Source organism: Gymnoscopelus microlampas (assembly GCF_963454915.1).
Source record: "Gymnoscopelus microlampas genome assembly, chromosome: 15".
In the NCBI taxonomy this organism is placed as follows: Eukaryota; Metazoa; Chordata; class Actinopteri; order Myctophiformes; family Myctophidae; genus Gymnoscopelus; species Gymnoscopelus microlampas.
Genome location: NC_139952.1, coordinates 21289780 through 21307950, shown reverse-complemented (window position 1 = coordinate 21307950; position 18171 = coordinate 21289780). Strand labels below are relative to the sequence as shown.

The 18171-nt window shown below is 41.5% G+C and overlaps 2 protein-coding genes and 1 long non-coding RNA gene across 5 annotated transcripts in view; 2 read left to right on the top strand and 1 right to left on the bottom strand.

Annotated features, from left to right (window-relative positions):
- The window catches only part of smap2 (small ArfGAP2), a 248994-nt gene that overhangs the window by 20022 nt on the left and 210801 nt on the right, over positions 1–18171 (top strand). Inside the window, exons 9-10 of one of the 3 annotated variants that reach the window (XR_014602410.1) lie at positions 820–1319; positions 2255–4264. Coding sequence is in view for 2 of the 3 variants with exons in the window: in XM_084080198.1 (XP_083936324.1) it covers positions 820–1319; positions 2255–2383 (629 nt within the window). In the remaining variant the exon portion in view is untranslated. Of the gene's footprint in view, positions 1–819; positions 1320–2254; positions 7768–18171 lie in introns of those variants that run through there. The other 2 variants (XM_084080199.1, XM_084080198.1) reach the window with 2 other exon arrangements.
- LOC311061548 overlaps positions 1–18171 on the top strand; it is a 197056-nt gene that overhangs the window by 46698 nt on the left and 132187 nt on the right. The gene's annotated exons all lie outside the window — the stretch shown is intronic.
- Positions 15585–18171, bottom strand: part of rims3 (regulating synaptic membrane exocytosis 3) — a gene marked incomplete at both ends in the record, with an annotated part of 33394 nt that continues 30807 nt past the window's right edge. Inside the window, 3 exons of the mRNA XM_084079997.1 lie at positions 15585–15800; positions 17524–17663; positions 18040–18141. Of these exons, the coding sequence (XP_083936123.1) occupies positions 15585–15800; positions 17524–17663; positions 18040–18141 (458 nt within the window). The remainder of the gene's footprint in view (positions 15801–17523; positions 17664–18039; positions 18142–18171) is intronic.

The window sequence follows — 18171 nt, the reverse complement described above, 5'->3', positions numbered from 1 at the left end:
TGCACGCATGTCACTCAGTGTAGCCCAGCAACCATTGAAAATGAATGACTGCCGGGCGCTTTGTCGCTTGTGAGCATTGTAAGGCATGACGTACGATTTCAAACAATCCAATTTGCAGTTTAGTGTGGATATTAGAGGGATAAGAACTCCCGACAGAAGGACTTGTGTCTAAAAGTGCATGCGTGATACAATGGAGAGCATGTTATATATGTATACAGTAAGTGTCTTTATAGTTGTCTGTGCAAGTGCACATACAGTACACACACAGTAAACGCAAACACACACTGTCACATGCTGGTGTGGTGAGAAGAAGCCAAGAGCAGGACAGCCAAGCAGAATAGTGTTCAAAACCCATGGTTGGGTGTTTTGATACAGGTGAACAGAAAAGACATCGCAGACAAACTGACATGATGCAACACAAACAATGACTCGACAGAGACTGCCTGGGGAACAAGACTAATATACACATGAGGGCTGATTACAAATGACATACAGCTGGGGAAGACATGGACATAGTAGAACCATGAAAACTAGAACATGAACATAACACATAGAAATACAGGACCTAGACAAGACAGGCAAAGTCTGTGTGCCTGTGACACACACACACACACACACACACACACACACACACACACACACACACACACACACACACACACACACACACACACACACACACACACACACACACACACACACACACACACACACACACACACACACACACACACACACACACACACACACCTGACACCTTGGGACAAACGATAAAGGGCAATTTCACCAAATCTCACAACGGCCCCATTGTGTTTTCAGCAGGACTGTACATGAACCAGATGGGATACCCCACCCATCCGTACGGGTCGTACCATTCCCTGGCCCAGGCGGCGGGGGGAGGTATGGGAGGTACCATGATGGCGTCGCAGATGGCCATGATGGGTCAGCCGCAGCAGCAGAGCAGCATGGTGGGAGCGCAGCAAAGTGGAATGATGGGCGTTCCACAGAACTGCATGATGGGACAGCAGAGTGGCATCATGGGAGGACAGGCGGTCATGGCTCAGCCTGGCGGCGGCACCGGCGGCTCGCCCTACATGTCAGGGATGGTGCAAGGCATCATGGGACAGCAGCAGAACGGCATGATGGGAGTTCAACAGAATAGCATGCTGGGACAGCAGCAAAATGGCCTGATAGGGCAGCAGCAGCAACAGCAAGGCATGCTGGGACAGCAACAGTTGGGAGGTTTGAGCGGCCTACATCACCAGCAGGGGTACAACGGGGTACAACAAACTCAGCAGATACAGTGGAACATTTCTCAGGTATTATGTTTGTTTCATGTATTTCAGTGGTCCTCAAAGTGGGGTCAGAGTTCCTTGAGGGGGTTCTAAATGGACCCTTACACAGGTCTGTAACTGAGCGTTATAGAGTCCTTGAAATTAAAAAGTTGTATGAGAGTGTGTGTGTGTGTGTGTGTGTGTGTGTGTGTGTGTGTGTGTGTGTGTGTGTGTGTGTGTGTGTGTGTGTGTGTGTGTGTGTGTGTGTGTGTGTCTGTAGTTACTCAAGACAGACAATTTTCACAGTCTGTATATTGGAAGCACTGAAATTGGAAATAGAATTAAGGCAGCCCCCCCCCCCCCCCCCACACACACACACACAGACACACACACTTTTGTTTAGCCTTTGCAGTTGCGTAAATAATTCCTACTGTAAATCAAATTAGCCGAAGCCTATCTAGCTTGCTGCTTAGTAAAAATGGAAATACATTTTTTTTTTAAAAAGGGGGCGGGGGGTGGTATTGTGTGTTTATTAGCCTTTGTTCTTGTTGAATTGGGTATACTGCTGCGTTCACACTGGCAGCTACAACAAGAGATACGAGATACACAGATACAAAGCGACGCAGCATATTCGTCGCAATCTCAAGCGTGTCCGACGAGCGAGAAAAATATAAAGGAAAATATAAAGCCTGGGGTTAAAAAGAACACAGAACTTGGCTGACAGAATAATGTTTTCTCCCATTGCAAGCAGGAATTGTGTGAGGTGGAAATGGTTAAACAACACTCGGTTAAACGGTTAAACAAGCCAGCTCAATTAGATTTTTAGATTCTGTAGCAGCTACAAACGTCGAGCGTCGCATTGTATCTTCATGTCGCTGGCTTCCATTGAAAATGAATGGTAGCTTGTAGCTTTGTAGCTGGCAGTGTGAACGCAGCATAAGAGCGCTTCATAACAGAGTATAATGTGTTGACTCTCTCAGGTGTCTCAGCACATGGCAGGCATGAACTTTTATGGCACCAACGGCATGAATGGATACAGTGGCCAACAACACATGGGAGGACCAACAACTCAGAACCCCACACAAATGGCAGCACAGGTCTGGAAATGATGTCACCAGCCCAGGAAATGATGTAATGTCGGTGATGTCATCAGCCAAGGTGGTGATGTAATGCGCTGGTTCTCAATGTCGGCTCCGGGGACCGCCAGGGGATCGATCCAAATGGACTCCTGGTCTGTAACTCTGAGAAGTGTATGAATGGAACCAAATCGGTTCCATTCGTACACTTTCAGAGTTAAATTAACGCTGAGGATTTTACAGTGTTGATTGGGGTCCCAAAGATAAAAAATAATGGTTCCATTTGTACACTCTCAGAGTAACAGACCTGTAAGGGTCCATTCGGACCCCTGGTGGTCCCCGGACCAGATATTGGGAAACAGTGACGTACGGTCATTGACCAACATCGGAGCCGGGAAAACGGAAACAAACTCTTCGTTAAGACATTCTTTATAGCAACGGAGGAAGAGGAGGGTAGAGACGAGTCAGAAGAAGGAGGTTCGGGAACCACAAGCACCTGTCTTTGTCGCTGTTCTCCACCGCTGTACTCCTGTCACTCTCCTCTCACAGCCATGTTTTGCAGATCTACAGTCGCTTGCCTTCAGAACACTGATGTACTCCAGACCAGAGAATGGGGTGCAGATCACAAAGTAGTTCAAAGAACGGAGGTTACATTAGTTATGACCACATATCTCTCATCTGCGATCTGTTTGCATGTCTCTGTGTGTGTGTGTGTGTGTGTGTGTGTGTGTGTGTGTGTTTGCGTGTGCGTGTGCGTGTGTGTGTGTGTGTGTGTGTGTGTGTGTGTGTGTGTGTGTGTGTGTGTGTGTGTGTGTGTGTGTGTGTTTGTTTGCGTGTGCGCGTGTGCGCGTGTGCGCGTGCGTGTGCGTGCGTACACATATGTGCAAATGTGTGCATGCTTGTTTGTGCATACTGGATGTGTGCTTGTGGGTATGTGCAAATCTATGCATAGTTACAGTACTGTACATGCGTGTGTGTGTGTGTGTGTGTGTGTGTGTGTGTGCGTGCGTGCGTGCGTGCGTGCGTGCGTGCGTGCGTGCGTGCGTGCGTGCGTGCGTGCGTGCGTGCGTGCGTGCGTGCGTGCGTGCCTGTGTGCCTGATTGTATCTGGTTTCTACTTTTCTAAACGCTGAAGCTTGCCTGCCTGTCTAATGATATTAACATTTGAACAATTCCCTTTACATAATATTGATCATGTCGTAAATACCGTTTCACAAGATAAAGCATCTATTCTACAAAAGCTACCTAAAGACCCCATTTAAAACCTTCTCTAGACTTATTAAACTGGACCTGAGTTGGTTCTGTACATCAGTGGTTCCCAAACTTTTTAGCTCGAGACCCAAAAGACAAATTTGTCTCCCCAGGACCCAAGCTATGTCTCCACGTCGCGATGCGACGCGTTGTGAGCTTGTAGATCGTCTATTTTCACTACTTCTTAAACATTGTTTTCTAATTTATGGATTTCTTTCATGTTTTGAAAGCCTAATAATAATTCAAAACGAAATGTTAAGGGATATTTACTTGTGACCCTTAAAAATGTGTCCGCGACCCACAAATGGGTCCCGACACACTGTTTGGGAAACAGTGCTGTACATGGACCTGCTTTTTTCCATCTACACCAAATCTCTATCTGCCAAAACCTACAAGCTGGTTGTGAGCTTGTAGATGTGCTATCTTTGGCTAATGTTTGCCCCCAGAATATGTTACCTATGATGTCCTCCTCTCCTCACGTTCTGCAGGGCTTCTAGTACAAACATGTCAAAATCTAGCTCAGTAGTTCTCAACCTCAACTTAAAGTGGTCAGATGGGTGGGCCGTTTGCATTTTCAGAACATTTAGTTTATTTTAAGGATCAATCGATGGATCGTGTTCCACCTTGGATCAATGGAACCAACGTTCCAAGTTCTTACTTATTGGTATCACTTTTAAATATAAATGTTATATTATGATTATAATCGTATTGTTTTGCCAATTATTTGGGGGCCCATTTGCAATACCCTCATGGCCCACGGCCCACAGGTTGAGAACCAGTGGTCTAGCCTATAATAGGCATCCGTGTCTGAAGTTCTAAACAGAGCTCTGAGCAACCAAAGAGCAACTCTAGCTTTACCTTGCCTGTACAGCAGTCAGATGTGCTCTGCTCATACAACTAATGAAAGGTTTACTCACAAAAACTGATACAAGGATTACTCACTTGTGATTGGAAATTCAGATGAAGTTTTGTGAGGTGAATAGACAGGGAGGCTTGATGTCTTGTGAGCATTTTGATAAGTACATTAAGATCACAGCTGCTCTTCAACATTTGGCTTTTGAGCATAACAGTTCACTGTGCTGTAACCACGTCAAGGGGAATCATGATTTGCATGGCAATGTCCTGAATTCATGCAAGTCTAATGCTTAATTTATACTCTTTTTTTTTTGTACAAGTCTCAATTCGTCGCATTGCTTGTAGATCAGGTATTTCCGGCGTGCGACAGTGTTGGGCTCAAAGGCAAATTTATACTTTGTTGAACGGCTGCGTCTTGCGACAAAATAACCGATTTACATTTTTCAGTTGAAAATTGCTAATTTTTGCGACACAGTATTAATTAGAGTTGATACCCTCACAAATCAAGGGAATAATCTACCTGGTACAATGGAGAGAAAGGGAGAAAAAATGTCATTGATGTGACTTAAGTGTTATTTATGGACCAAACATTGATACGTTGCGATATTGTCACATTTTCTTTAAACTTCCTTAACTGCACAATTCAGCAATATAGGCTCACACATGTTATATATTATGTTTTTATTGATTTCTGATTAACGTTACGGTTAAATAGGAGGCAAGGGAAAGTTAGACGAAATGATTTCGGTGAATTGTTTTCCATTACACTGCTGCAAGAAAATTGAATATTTTCAATACCTCTACACTGAATTTGTCATAAATATTCATTAGCTTTTTCTATCATATTGGAGATTTCGATATACAGTATTACCCAGGCCTCGTTCATGGTAAAGGTCAGTCATTGTTCAGGAAACATTGCCACTTGACCAGTGCCTCCACTGGACTGCATGACAAGAATGTGTATCTATGATTGTATGTACTGTCTACGTAAGTCTACGAAGATATATGAATGTGTTTCTGGAATATGTATCACTGAATGTCTCTCTTTACTAAATTACATCAACTGATCTTTTACAGGGTTCGATTTGTAAAAACAAAAACAGAGGGGGGGACATTTTCTTAGCAACTTAAGCCCTATAAAATACTTCTCCGTATGACAAACAATGAAAATAACCGGTTACAAGCTCGCCACATAAAAGACACATTTTGACAAATCTGCTTTACCGAAAGGAAATGCATGTATTTAATTCAATCTGACCACAAGCAGGGATAAAACATATCCCCACTGCCAATACAAATGAATGACCAGAGGGGGATATCAAAAGCAGAGGCTTTGTGAGATATCCCCACCAGCAAATCGAACCCTGCTCTTTTACATGCTGATCAAGACGACCAATATACGAGGTTCAACACTCTCAATGAATGTGCGTCCAAGAATGTGTCGACCACTGTCTGGCATTTGTACCCCAGGCTCTCTGTGAATTAACAAGCGCTGTCCACGTTGTCTCAGTATCACTGTAAGCGGGTGCATTTTGAATATAATTTGACCGTGCTTCAGTCAATGTACTCTCGTTTCTTTTGAACGTTCCATGGCTGTTTCATAACCACCTGTGTGTCAGTTTTGTGTGGATTCTTGTGGCAGTACGTTGGAGCGCAGTCAGTGTCACTTACTGTAGCAATTAAGCTAGCTGTGAAACTGGTGACATACTTTTAAGGTCATTTGGTTGAATTGTCTTCACTTCCTGACTAATAGTCAAAAGAGATCCTATCAGCAAACAGACATCTATCAGTCCTTCCCTCAGCTCCTCCTGCACCTCATGTTGCACACAAGGCCTTGCCAATCCATGTCTACCGATTTCTCCTTAAATCTTTTAACTGTTTATCAGCGTTGTTATAAATGCATGGCGCTAGTGTATATAATTTCAGCCTTTCCATTTACCTGAATAACTACTCCTGTCGTGAATGAAGCTGCCCCCCTTTGGAACTCATCTGTAAAAGATGATGTGAAAAACAAATGAGGGGAAAAACAAAGTAAAATGCAGAGATTGACTGACGCCAGCAGTACCTACTGTAGAATCAAGGTTAGCTATTCAGTGCAACCACCAGCCTCCACATGTCAGACACTTGTAGGGGGTTCTGACTTAGCTTTACACCCTATCGTCTTAATTGACTAACGTCTCGCTCTACACGAAATACCTTCGCTGAAAATAGGAATCTACAAGCTCACGACACGTCATGTGTTGTGTGTAGGGGGACGATAATCGTTATAAAAAAACACTCACAATAATCGTATCACAGAGATTTACATTTATTGTGAAATTGTCCTCCGTCATACCCAAGGATGAACTGGCTTTTTTAGAGCTGCAAATTCAGTACCACTTAAACACTCTATACTTGATAAAACTGACCTGTAAAGAGCGCATTTGGTACGCTCTTATTTCACTCTACACAAATCGATTCGCTAAAAATAGCAGATCTGCAAGCTTGTAGATCACCTATTTTTGCCGAACGTTTACCCCCAAATAGGGATGTTTAAGTGGTTAACAAAAGTGGCATTTTAAGTTTTAACTAAATTTAGATAATCGCGCTAATACCGTTAATCGCATTTATTTTTGCCACAATAATCGTGACATGTAATTTTCACATCGTCCCATCCTTAGTAGTTGTGAGCTTGTACAATGGCTATTTTCTTCAAATGTTTGCCCCAGAACAGGGACGCTGGGGTTCAAGAGGTTTTAACTGAGTGTCAGCGTAGCCAACTGTTCATCAGAAGCGGTCACCTTTTCCAACCGCGGATAGTCAATGGCAATAGTACCATGAAGGAGTGCGTTGGTTAGATATTGGTCAGTTTCTACTTGACTACTCTGCAAATGTTGGCCCCCCAAGCAATGAATGCAATCAATGGAAAAACAATCACATTCCATGTCAGCCATGTAAATCACTCTTGGATAATAGAGGTGATGTTGTTTCCTTTCAGCTTCGTCATTTGTGTTTATTTTTTACTTTGTTAGGTATGCTTCGAATCATTTCTTTATTTGGCTACTATACTTTCTGTGAAACTAAAAGCAAATAAAAAGAACATAATTTATGTAGTTTAAGTCAATCAAGACATCATGTATTAATACTTTGTCGGGTTGATATTCCTGTGTTTTATGTTCATTAATCCTGATGAAATAATATGTATATTAGTTCTGGGTATTTCATACTCTATGCTTTGGCAATTCTGTTGTCATGTCCACACAAGATATTAAATATATGTAACATACAAGACTTGTCTATGTGGGAATATAAATAAATAATTGTTTTCATTAACGTCTGTACATGGTGTTGATTTGCATTGATAAGCATTGTGTCCTATCGAGCACCTCAAGAAGTCCATACCAGAGAAAGGATAGTGATTCAAATAAACTTTATTGACTTTGCGTCCAGATGTCAAAGGGCATGCAAATACAGGCTTCTGAATCTGAAATTGTCTTATTTTTTCATTTGGTTCTATTTTTGTTTGTTTTTATCATTATTCATTTTTTTCCTTTTCTTTTCTTTTTTTTCTTTTTTTCTTTTTTTTTTTACAAAACTACGTGCACCTTAAGTAATCAATTCTGCAGCGTACAAACCACAAAAATACCAGTTTTACATTATCAAATACTGCACATAGAAAACATTTACAAAGCACAGGTATAAAATTACAGCTCCCTTTCTTCCTCGCCCACATACCACATCCTTCCAGCAGACGTTCTACAGTGCTTTGCTCGCAGATGTGTTCTCTGAACGTTCCTCAGAGGAAAAGGCAACCCTTCATCCACCAACTCCAGCCCTCCAATTCAACCAGGTTCAAAAAGGTTTTTGTTTTACCGTTGCTGTTGTCATCGTGTAATTCAGTGGTTCTCAACGTGGGGCCGTCCGGGGACCCCCAGGTGCACTCTAGGGTGTTCCAGGGGGTCCCCGGGGAAATTATTGATAGTTAGGAACCAAATGGACCCTTATGGTTCTGTAACTCGGAGAGCATGCAAAATTGCAAATGGAACCAAATGGACCAGTTCCATTTGCATACTCTCAAGAGTTAAATTAACACTGAGGATTGTATAGTGTAGATTGGGGTCCCAGAGATAAAAATCCTATGAAACGGGGGTCCATGGCCTAATGCATATCAAACTGGGGGTCTTAGAAATTACAAAAGTTGAGAATCACCGGTGTAACTCAACAATCTGCCTCTGAGCCCATAGGCATCCCCAGATCATTCAATCGGTTGATGATTAAAAGAAACCACATACTGTACTTAAAATAACCAGACATCAATCTACTCTGCATGTATTGAGGTATGTGGTATATGCCACGTAAACAACGTACAGTAGTTGTTTGTGCCTTGCAGATGGGCTTAGTAAGATGAAGGTTGTCTTCCATGATATGGGGAGCTACTATGACCCTAAGCCTAATTTATACTTCAGCGCAAGGCGGTGTTGCTCGCAGAAATTCTCAAGCTAAGGATGGATTGCATTCTTACCTTGAAAATGTTATTTTCGGCAAGCAACAACTATTCCACTGTGCGACGACGTATAATTTTAGGCGTAAGAGGTTGATGTTTTTTTTTTCAGGACAGATGAGAGAGGTTAGAATGGCTACTCGGGAACTTGTGCTGTGACTAACAACACGTATAGACACAGGATGGTAACAGATACGATTTACAGCAGTGGAATGCTAAAATGCTTAGTGACCAAACCAAAAGACAGTGGTTGTTTTGTTCTGGTTGACAGCTGCTACATAGATGAGCAGATGCATGAACTGCATGCTTCTTCAGAAAAAGAAAACTTGAGAGAGAGGGATTTGTATATAAATATTTTTTTTTGGATGGGGTCATTATAACAGTTCTTCACAATGCAGTGCATGCTTTGTTCAGTGGGTAACTCCAATGCCACTACAGTATCTTTGTAGGATTACAGTTCTGGTTGCTCAAGTTTGGTTCACTGGCATTACGTACTGTACTGCAGGTGACTTGACATTTGATTTGATGCAAGGTTTAGATCTCAATTGTTAACCATTATGCAATAAAGAAAAGTGTTCAAATTACTGTTAGTTTTGCGGCATGGTTTTACAACTGATAATACGGACACAATTCATGTTGATGCCAAATAGCAAAGGCTCTGTAGTCTCATTCAGCCACACCTGAAACTTTCAATTGGAAGCGACAGGATCAAGGCCCAATCAACGATACAGCCTATATGGCCAATGATTTGCTAGCTCTCTCTCATTGGAGGAGAAAAGTTATTGCCAGAAGAACAAACTCTACTTTGAAGAGTGAAAGGCTACATCCATGCTACGTTCAAATACAGCATTGTTACATTTCAAAAGGATTCCCATGACATGATACTGAAAATGCTAACTGTTTACATCATCATTGTCAACGTGTCAAAATCGTTATAATCAGTATCATTATCATATCACTGTGAAAGGTTTAAATACAGGAAAATCATCAGGATAAACGTGCGGCAAACATGTTCTGCCTTTTTAAAGTACAAAGAAAAAACGTTACAATTCCATCAGCCTGATACATTAAATTGTAATCATCTTCCTGAAACCCATCGTGGCGATTTAAATAAATCAGATACATTTCGCCAGATAAAGTTCATGCTTTTTTTTCTTCTTTTTTTTTTTTAGTCGCCGAGCTGTTCTTTCAAACGAGCACACAAAGGATAAGACATTTACAGTAAAAGAAGGGTGGGCCTCAATAAGCAATAGGGCAAAGGCCCCTGGAAAGTCTTCGAAGAGACAGTACCAAACAAATGACACTCAGATCTGGTGTAATGAGATTAAGAAATACATTCAGAAAAAAACTATACATATACACATATAGAACTTCGGTACAATATTTCAAGCAAAATACATTTTGTCAAAACTTTCAGTTGTGTGCTACAACAGTGAAGCAACGTCTCCTAAACAAAATAAGGCCATTGTATACGGAACAAGCCCTCATTTTAGCAACAACCGAAAAGGCAGATTTTCCACCGCCCCTCCGTCCTGCATCTCTCTATGCTAAATATCTGTTCACCGCATCACCTTACAAAAATAAAATACATTTTCAAACGTAGCACTCAAGAGACGATATAATATAGGTTGATCTGAAAGACATTATAAAACAGTAGATCTTTAAGATTTTTGCACAATAAAAATGAGCTTTGAGTTCAAAGTAGATTTCTACGCGGAAGCAAGCTTATGGGGAGGGTTTACATTCCAAAACAGAAAACCAACAAGAAACCTCTTATACAAGCATTTCCATCAGTCCCCCACAACTGCAGGAGAAACCCCAGAGCTTGTGGATAGCCTCTACATTCAAAGCGTAGCCAAACCATGGTGCTTTAAAGCTGCATCTGGACAAACAGTTCAAAAGTTTCTGTGTGCAGAAGAACAGGAACTCCAATGTTCGCTCCGATTGTCAGCTTCTGTCCTATTTCTGTCTAACTTGCCACCTCAAATCAATATCCCCTCCCTACATACTACCGCTCTCTCTGAAACCCAATCGCACCATAAAATCTGCATCCGCGAAGCAGCTAGTAGCATGCCCATACAATAGATATGCATGCATCCATCTATCTATCCACCCATCCATCTGTTTATATTTTTTATCAAGGTGAGTATAGGGTTATCCAATTCCACCAACTTCTAGTTGTCTTGTGGAGCCTCTTAATCACTTATACCCTACATACTTTGTTGACCCCAGGGGTCTGTACTTGGTCCCATCCTTTTTTCTATCCACACCAAATATCTACAAGCTCAATACGTTGTGAGCTTGTTGATCATCTATTTTTGCTAAACGTTCGCCGAATGTTCGCCTATAAAGACATGCCCAGGATAGGGATGCTAGGGTTGATGTGGTTAATGATGGTCAACATACTCCTTGGTTTGTCCACGCCTGCTGTCTCATGCTACACCTTTGCTGGCACTGCCTAATGGAAGCCATGTTTTTTCAGGCATCCATCTCTTTTCAATCTGTAACTTACTTTATTTAACCAAGTTAGACTCTACCCCAAAGCCACGAGAAATAAATGGTATGCAATGAGCTGACGTGTAACAATAATGTCTCACCTGTACATCATTTTTCAAATGTAAATATCATGAAAGCTCCAGGCTATAGATATAGGAATGAATGTTCATGTAAATCCCTGACCCCATCTTAAATTCACAAATTGAGCTCCTTAATGTAGCCCACAACTTGAGTGTACACGTGGTTTTGGAATAGCTATCTACAGATATATATACAGTATATATCTCTCTCAAAGGCTAATTTATGTTTCGGTGAAATTCTTTTCCACCAAAGCATGAATTAGATGTTATACTCCAGATGTCTATCTGACCTGACTTGAGTGTGCATCATATAGTTTGATAAATACACTTCATTAAAATACATAGAAACACCCACACTATAATTTTTAAAGAAAGGCAATAATTCAGCATCCCCATCTTTCCATTTGGTTCCAGGAATCCATGAAGGTTTTGGACAATTTTGGCAAACGCTCCCTATCCCCACACATAAAAGGTGTGGGTTATTTGTCTCTGCAAATTCTCTCTTCAGCCCTCTGTTCAGTCATCAAAAAACTTGATTAACAATTGTGTAGCTACTTAATATACAGCAAGGGGGACATTATACAATCTCATCTCACAAGTTCCAGCACAGGGAAATCACATGGGAAAAATATCTAGTCATTTTATAGTTTACCAACGACAAAACATTCAGCGGTTAACAAGGATGTTTTCGATCTAAGTAATACAATTATATAAATCTCACTAAGGTTTTACTTGAGTATATATAGTTTTACCGTCTTTCTCTATCCTTTCAAACAAAAAGGTTTTGCTTCTCATTTTTTTGCCGTCCCCTAGCAATCACAAAAGGTGTGCGTTCAAGAAAAACGTGTGCAAATACCAAGAAAACAAGTCTGTGTTTTTACATCATGCTAGCTGTCCACGAAAAGAGATACAAATGAAAAGAAGTAGATAAAACGATTTCGTAACACATTAATATAAAGTTATACATCCAGCAAGGAATCATTTAAAAACGTAGAGGAAACACAGAGGTGGGGCCTGTGGGATAAAAGGGGTCCCTGGCTTGGGAGAGGAACCAAGCAACGGGGAAAGTCTAAAGTGGCCATCCTCTTCTGCCAAAAGGTTAAAGAACGACAAAAAGTGATCCCTTTTTTCCAAAACTTGAAGAGTGCTGAAACGTGAAAGTCTGCTGGTCTAGGGAGCTGAGAGGACAAAAGAAAAATGTCTCGGGATTGTCCCTTTCCCTATACCGAAAGATATAAACATACAGTGTAAACTGTAAAGAACATAAGGTGATGCTTAAACTAGATGGGAAACGGTACAACACACAAAAGCGTAATAGCTTCGAGACTGCCAGCTGTCCCTAAACGGCAAATAAGTGTGTCAAAGGTTTAACATGGCCGTTTTCATGTTTGTTTTTTTGTAGCGTCCTCAGTCAGTCAGACTACAGTCAGTTTCATGAGAGTTCAAAAAGAGACACTCGACAGTAACGTGGAAATCCTCGCAAAGAAAGCAGTAAACATAGCTCAGTGTCCCTGCTGCTCTCAGACTATCAATGTAATGTAGATCAGTGCTCATGTATCCCTGCTGTGTATCAACGCTACAACAGCCTACAGGTCCTTTTCATTTTTACTTCAAATGTTTATAACTTTGTTCAAATAGACCCCAGTCAATGACCCTAACCCCAGTCCATTATTTAAAATAGCATTAATAATTGGCAAGGCGAAGGCATAATTGAACTAAACTAAACATTCAAGACATCGATATCAAATTGTGATTTTGATAGTTATGAAATTGATCATGTTTTTCTGTAGTTTTTTCATCTTAAACGTTTTATCATGTTATTTTACTTTATCAATATTTTGATGCCAACACCATTGAGAAACTATAGTGTTCTTCTTGGCTTAGAGGTGCAATGACTTCTGGGAAATTTGTGCCGAAAACGGCATAAAATGTGACCTGTTTAGGAAAGTAATAGAAGAGTAGCCTATTGGACCTTGAAAGTAGACCTCAAAATACACTTGATACACTTCCATGCTGGCATTCAATAAAGTAATTAAAAGTTTTACAGTGCAGATTGACCAAATTAAGAAATAAATAAACAAATTGTCAAACACCTAAGACATATTTTACAGTAAAGTGCCATTTTTGACAAAAAACAAAAGACAAAGAAAGGTCAAGTCATGAACTACATAACAGTGCTTAAAAATGATATAGAACCAGCATATTGTAGAGTTATACAATGCCTCTTACACCTGAAAGAAGTGAAACCACATGGCAGGTACATAATGACCCCAGAGCTAAATAATACTGACAAAAACTGCCATGTAAACCAATATGTCACATTTTAACAAAGAAAATAGAGCTCCGTCTGGAATGAAGTACATGTTTACACATTTACAGCATTTGTCCAGGTTAGTTACACAGAAACAAGTGCCCAAAGACAAAGTAGGGAGGTTAAAGGTTACGGTTGGTTGCCACCAGTGCAGACACAGAAAGAAAAACAGAGAGACACGCTCGTCAACTTCCTACATGGATCAGAGAGCGTGAGGAAAAACAGGTGACATCAAAAGAGGAAAAGAATAGGAAGTTGGAAAGAGTCCGGGTGCTGGTATACAGTTAGGAGTACAAGACTGTGTTCCCTCATGGGTGCAAAACACAAGAAACCCAGACTAAAGCCGAAGGTTTTTCCCCCAAAAAATGCATTTGTGCTGAGTACCCTATGCTGTGGCCGTCCAATTCTGTAAGGAGGAAGGCAGGTTTCAGGACTTTGTACCGTCAGCATCATCCCGCTGCTCCTTCTGTTTCCAGCTATGCAGCTTTTCCAACACCTGGAGCCTGTTGACGTATCGTTTAATCACTCTCTTCTTCTACAGACGATAATGATGATAATGCCGTTCCTGTCCCAAAAGTCCCTCCTTCCCTATAACCTAGTGCACTGTTGTTTTCCCAGGACTGTTCGCAAAACTAAATTAGAAAGTTCCATATACTCCGGTAAAATGGTTCAAACCAAGCAAGAACGAAAGATAACACAAAAAATATAGCACTTCTACCTCTCTACGAGTGTCGCAAGCAAACATGCAGAATGTAGCCAATACATACGTGAACACAAATAACTATTTTATCAACTATTTTATCGATTTATATACTGTATCTGTATAGAAACTCAGTTTTGTGGAAATTAAAGTTTAGCAGTGCTGCTACCTCAAATAATGGCATCCTTATATAAACATCCAAGCCTCGCGCCCAGGTGTGTGTGTGTGTGTGTGTGTGTGCGTGTGTGTGCGTATGTGTGTGTGCGTGTGTGTGTGTGTGTGTGTGCGTGTGAGTGTGGCCTACCATTCTCAGCCCAGGTGTGCAGAATGTATCTATTTTTTGCATTACATCTAGTGTAAGTCATCAACTCTGCTACATATACATGTTATATTGTATACTAGCTCAACTAATACTACTACTAATAATAATAATAATAACAATAATAATTGCTTTGGTTTTAAAAAATAAAAGTTTTTTTTTTCTTAGTTTGGCATAGAGAGAGTTTAGAAACTGGCATCGTCATGGCCCTGGCATGAAGAGTATCATGGAGGTTTGTGGGATCATCACCGCCCAGTGAACTCTAGTTGGGGATGCTAGAGCTGAAAAATGCTACATGTTCTAGTAAATTACACGTACTTAAAGTTGTGTTAGATCAGTGTTTAGCTAATGGTAGCGACTGACAAATGAAGGGTATCGTGTCTGTATAGTGTAAATGTACAATATGTGATATATGACAGCAGTGGTGGTTATGTCGAATGTGTGTTTGAATTCAGGTACTTTGTGCCTTATATAGCTTTTGTGTGTGTGTGTGTGTGTGTGTGTGTGTGTGTGTGTGTGTGTGTGTGTGTGTTTGTGTGTGTGTGTGTGTGTGTGTGTGTGTGTGTGTGTGTGTGTGTGCGTGCGTGTGCGTGTGCGTGTGTCTGTGTGTGTGTGCGTGTGCGTGTGTGCGTCTGCGTGTGTGTGTCTACGCCTGCCTGTCTTGCAATTCAAATACAGCGGCTTGTGTATATACAGTACGTGTGTCCATGTCTGGCTGCTACCGTTGTGGGAGTGTCTTGTGTCTAGGTGCACGAGGGGCTGGTGGCGCAGCTCTCCAGGGAGGACTGCGAGAGGCGTCTGGTGAGCGGCCCGATGCTGGGGTCCGCCAGGGAGGAGGTAGGGAACAGCTTGTACCAGCCGCTGACCGGGCCCGACAGGTCCAAGTCCTCCAGCAGGATCTGGGCCATTCCCATGAAGCACTTGTGGTCCATGCGCCCGTAGTCGCCCCACACTATCACCTAGAGGAGGGGCGAGGTAGTGCAGCGTGAGAAGGCGCGAGGGAACGAGGACAACCTCAGATCTCGTCCTGAACAACACCGTTGTACATAACAGCTTTTTGTACAATACAATGGTGAGCAGCACTCGCATGTGCAGCAAGAAGTACACATCTGATCTGTGAAGTACACTTACAGTGTTGCTGGTTTGAAAAGTTACATAGGAATTAAATAAATGAAGAAAGATAAGGCAGGGAAGGGAAAAGAAGGATGGAGGAGGAGTAACGTGACACGGGAATCAAGATGACTGCCTAAAAGTGGTCCCGTATTTGTAAATGGGGAAGATATAAGAGCGAAAATAAAACGGAAATCAACGGAAGACGTTTTTGCTATGTGTCGCTATCAATATGAAAACAAACTGAAATATTTGACCAAAACCAAAATTCCTATTTATAGGATAAACTACACCCATGAGTATATCATTCGTCTGTTAGACCCAGACAAAAGCAGCTGTAGACAGGCTAAACTGAGTGAGAAACACATTTACAACACTAACTGTACTGTAAACGTATGATAACATTTTACCGTGCCAAATTGGAGAAATCTCACTGTAAATCACCTACATGACTCAAAACAAACATTTCTCAAAATTTTGATCTTTCATCTAACAAATACCTTCATAATGTCTGCTCACTGTTGCAATGGAAACTATGTGAGAAGGTCACATTCTATCACTGGTAAACATATGATAGCATTTGACTGTGCCAAATTGGAGATATATCACAGCAAAATAACAAACATGATTCAACACATACACATTTCTCAAAACTTTGACCTTTCATATAACAAATAACTTGCACTGTTGCAATGGAAACCGTGTGAAACCATGTGAGAAGGTCATATTCTATCACTTGTAAACATATGATAGCACTTTGCTGTGCCAAATTTGAGAAATTGCTGCTATCCCTGGGCCAGAGCTTATGATCTGAAAGGGACTGTGTTCACCTGGTTAAATAAAGGTCTGTTAACCCCAGTAGCGTATGGTGGGTTCTAACGTTGACCTGGCCAGATTCTTAAGTCACAACAATAATGAAATGTGGAGCTATTTCTGGCCCCTCTTTATACTGTTTACCTGGCAAGAGAACCGGTTTGACGGGGAAACCGGTTTTTAATGGCCACTCATTAACAATTCGGCCGAATGCAAATAAGCCCGATTTGAAAACAAAGGCGACTTTCTGTGGTTGGCTGCAACAGAATAGGATGAGGAGCTGCTAATGTTGTTATGTTGATTTTTTGATTTTTTTTCCCCCTGGGGGAGCAGGGTTTTACAGACCGGGCCATGGCCTCGTTGGCCCCAATGAGCGTACGCCTCTGGTTATTAACCCATTTAGACCTGAGGCCGATTCTAAAAACGGCTTCTAAATCCTGACCTAAGTTTTCTGAAAAACTTAAAATTACAAAACATGTATGTTGCTACAGTATATACTGCACATAGCAACAACAACCCCAAAAGGGGTCCCCGGATTGAAAGGTATAGTTACGTATAGGGGTTCCCGGTCTAAATGGGTTAACCCATTCAATCCGGGAACGCATCTGTGTCATTTTTGAATATCCAAAGAAATCTAAAATGACAGCGATGAGTTCCCGGATTGAATGGGTTAATAAAAACAAAGGAGGAGAGAGGAAAGGAGAGGAGAGGAGAGGAGAGGAGAGGAGAGGAGAGGAGAGGAGGATTCAAGTGTGTTACCTGTAGGACTTTGCCCTGAGGACTCTCATCAAACAACAGAGCCTGCTGGTAGGTGGGGTCTAGATTCCTCTTCACTGCTTTGGTCTTCTTCTTGGACAAACATACTCCATTCTCCAGGAGATACACCTTCACGTAGGTTGCTGCAAACAGCCAATATATGACACAGTGGTGAACGCCCAAAAATACTTTTTTTCTATCGATTAGTCACCCCATGGAGACTTGACTTCATGGATATTTTTTAGACAAAACCTAAAAAATATCCATGAATTTAAGTCTCCATGGGGTGACTAATCGATAGAAAAAACATCCCTTTAAACTCGCACCTGCTCTCAATCACCTGCACACAGGTGGTCTGTATTCTCCATAGGGATTTTGTTTGAGTAGGATTTCTTTTGATTAAAGCGTAATGGAATCCACTGATTCAATATTGTAAAACAACACCAAACCAAATACATATATATTTTCATAGCCACTGTACTTGCCAGTGCCAGACTGGAGTCAGGTGAACATATATACCTGGTAGGTTCTTGGAGCCCGGTTTAGGTGTCAACGCTCTGGCTTGGTTGACCTCCACCTCCAGCTGCCCTCCTCGGTCTAACATGCCTACATTGACATCCCCTGTGGAGAGAACATGCACATCATCCTACT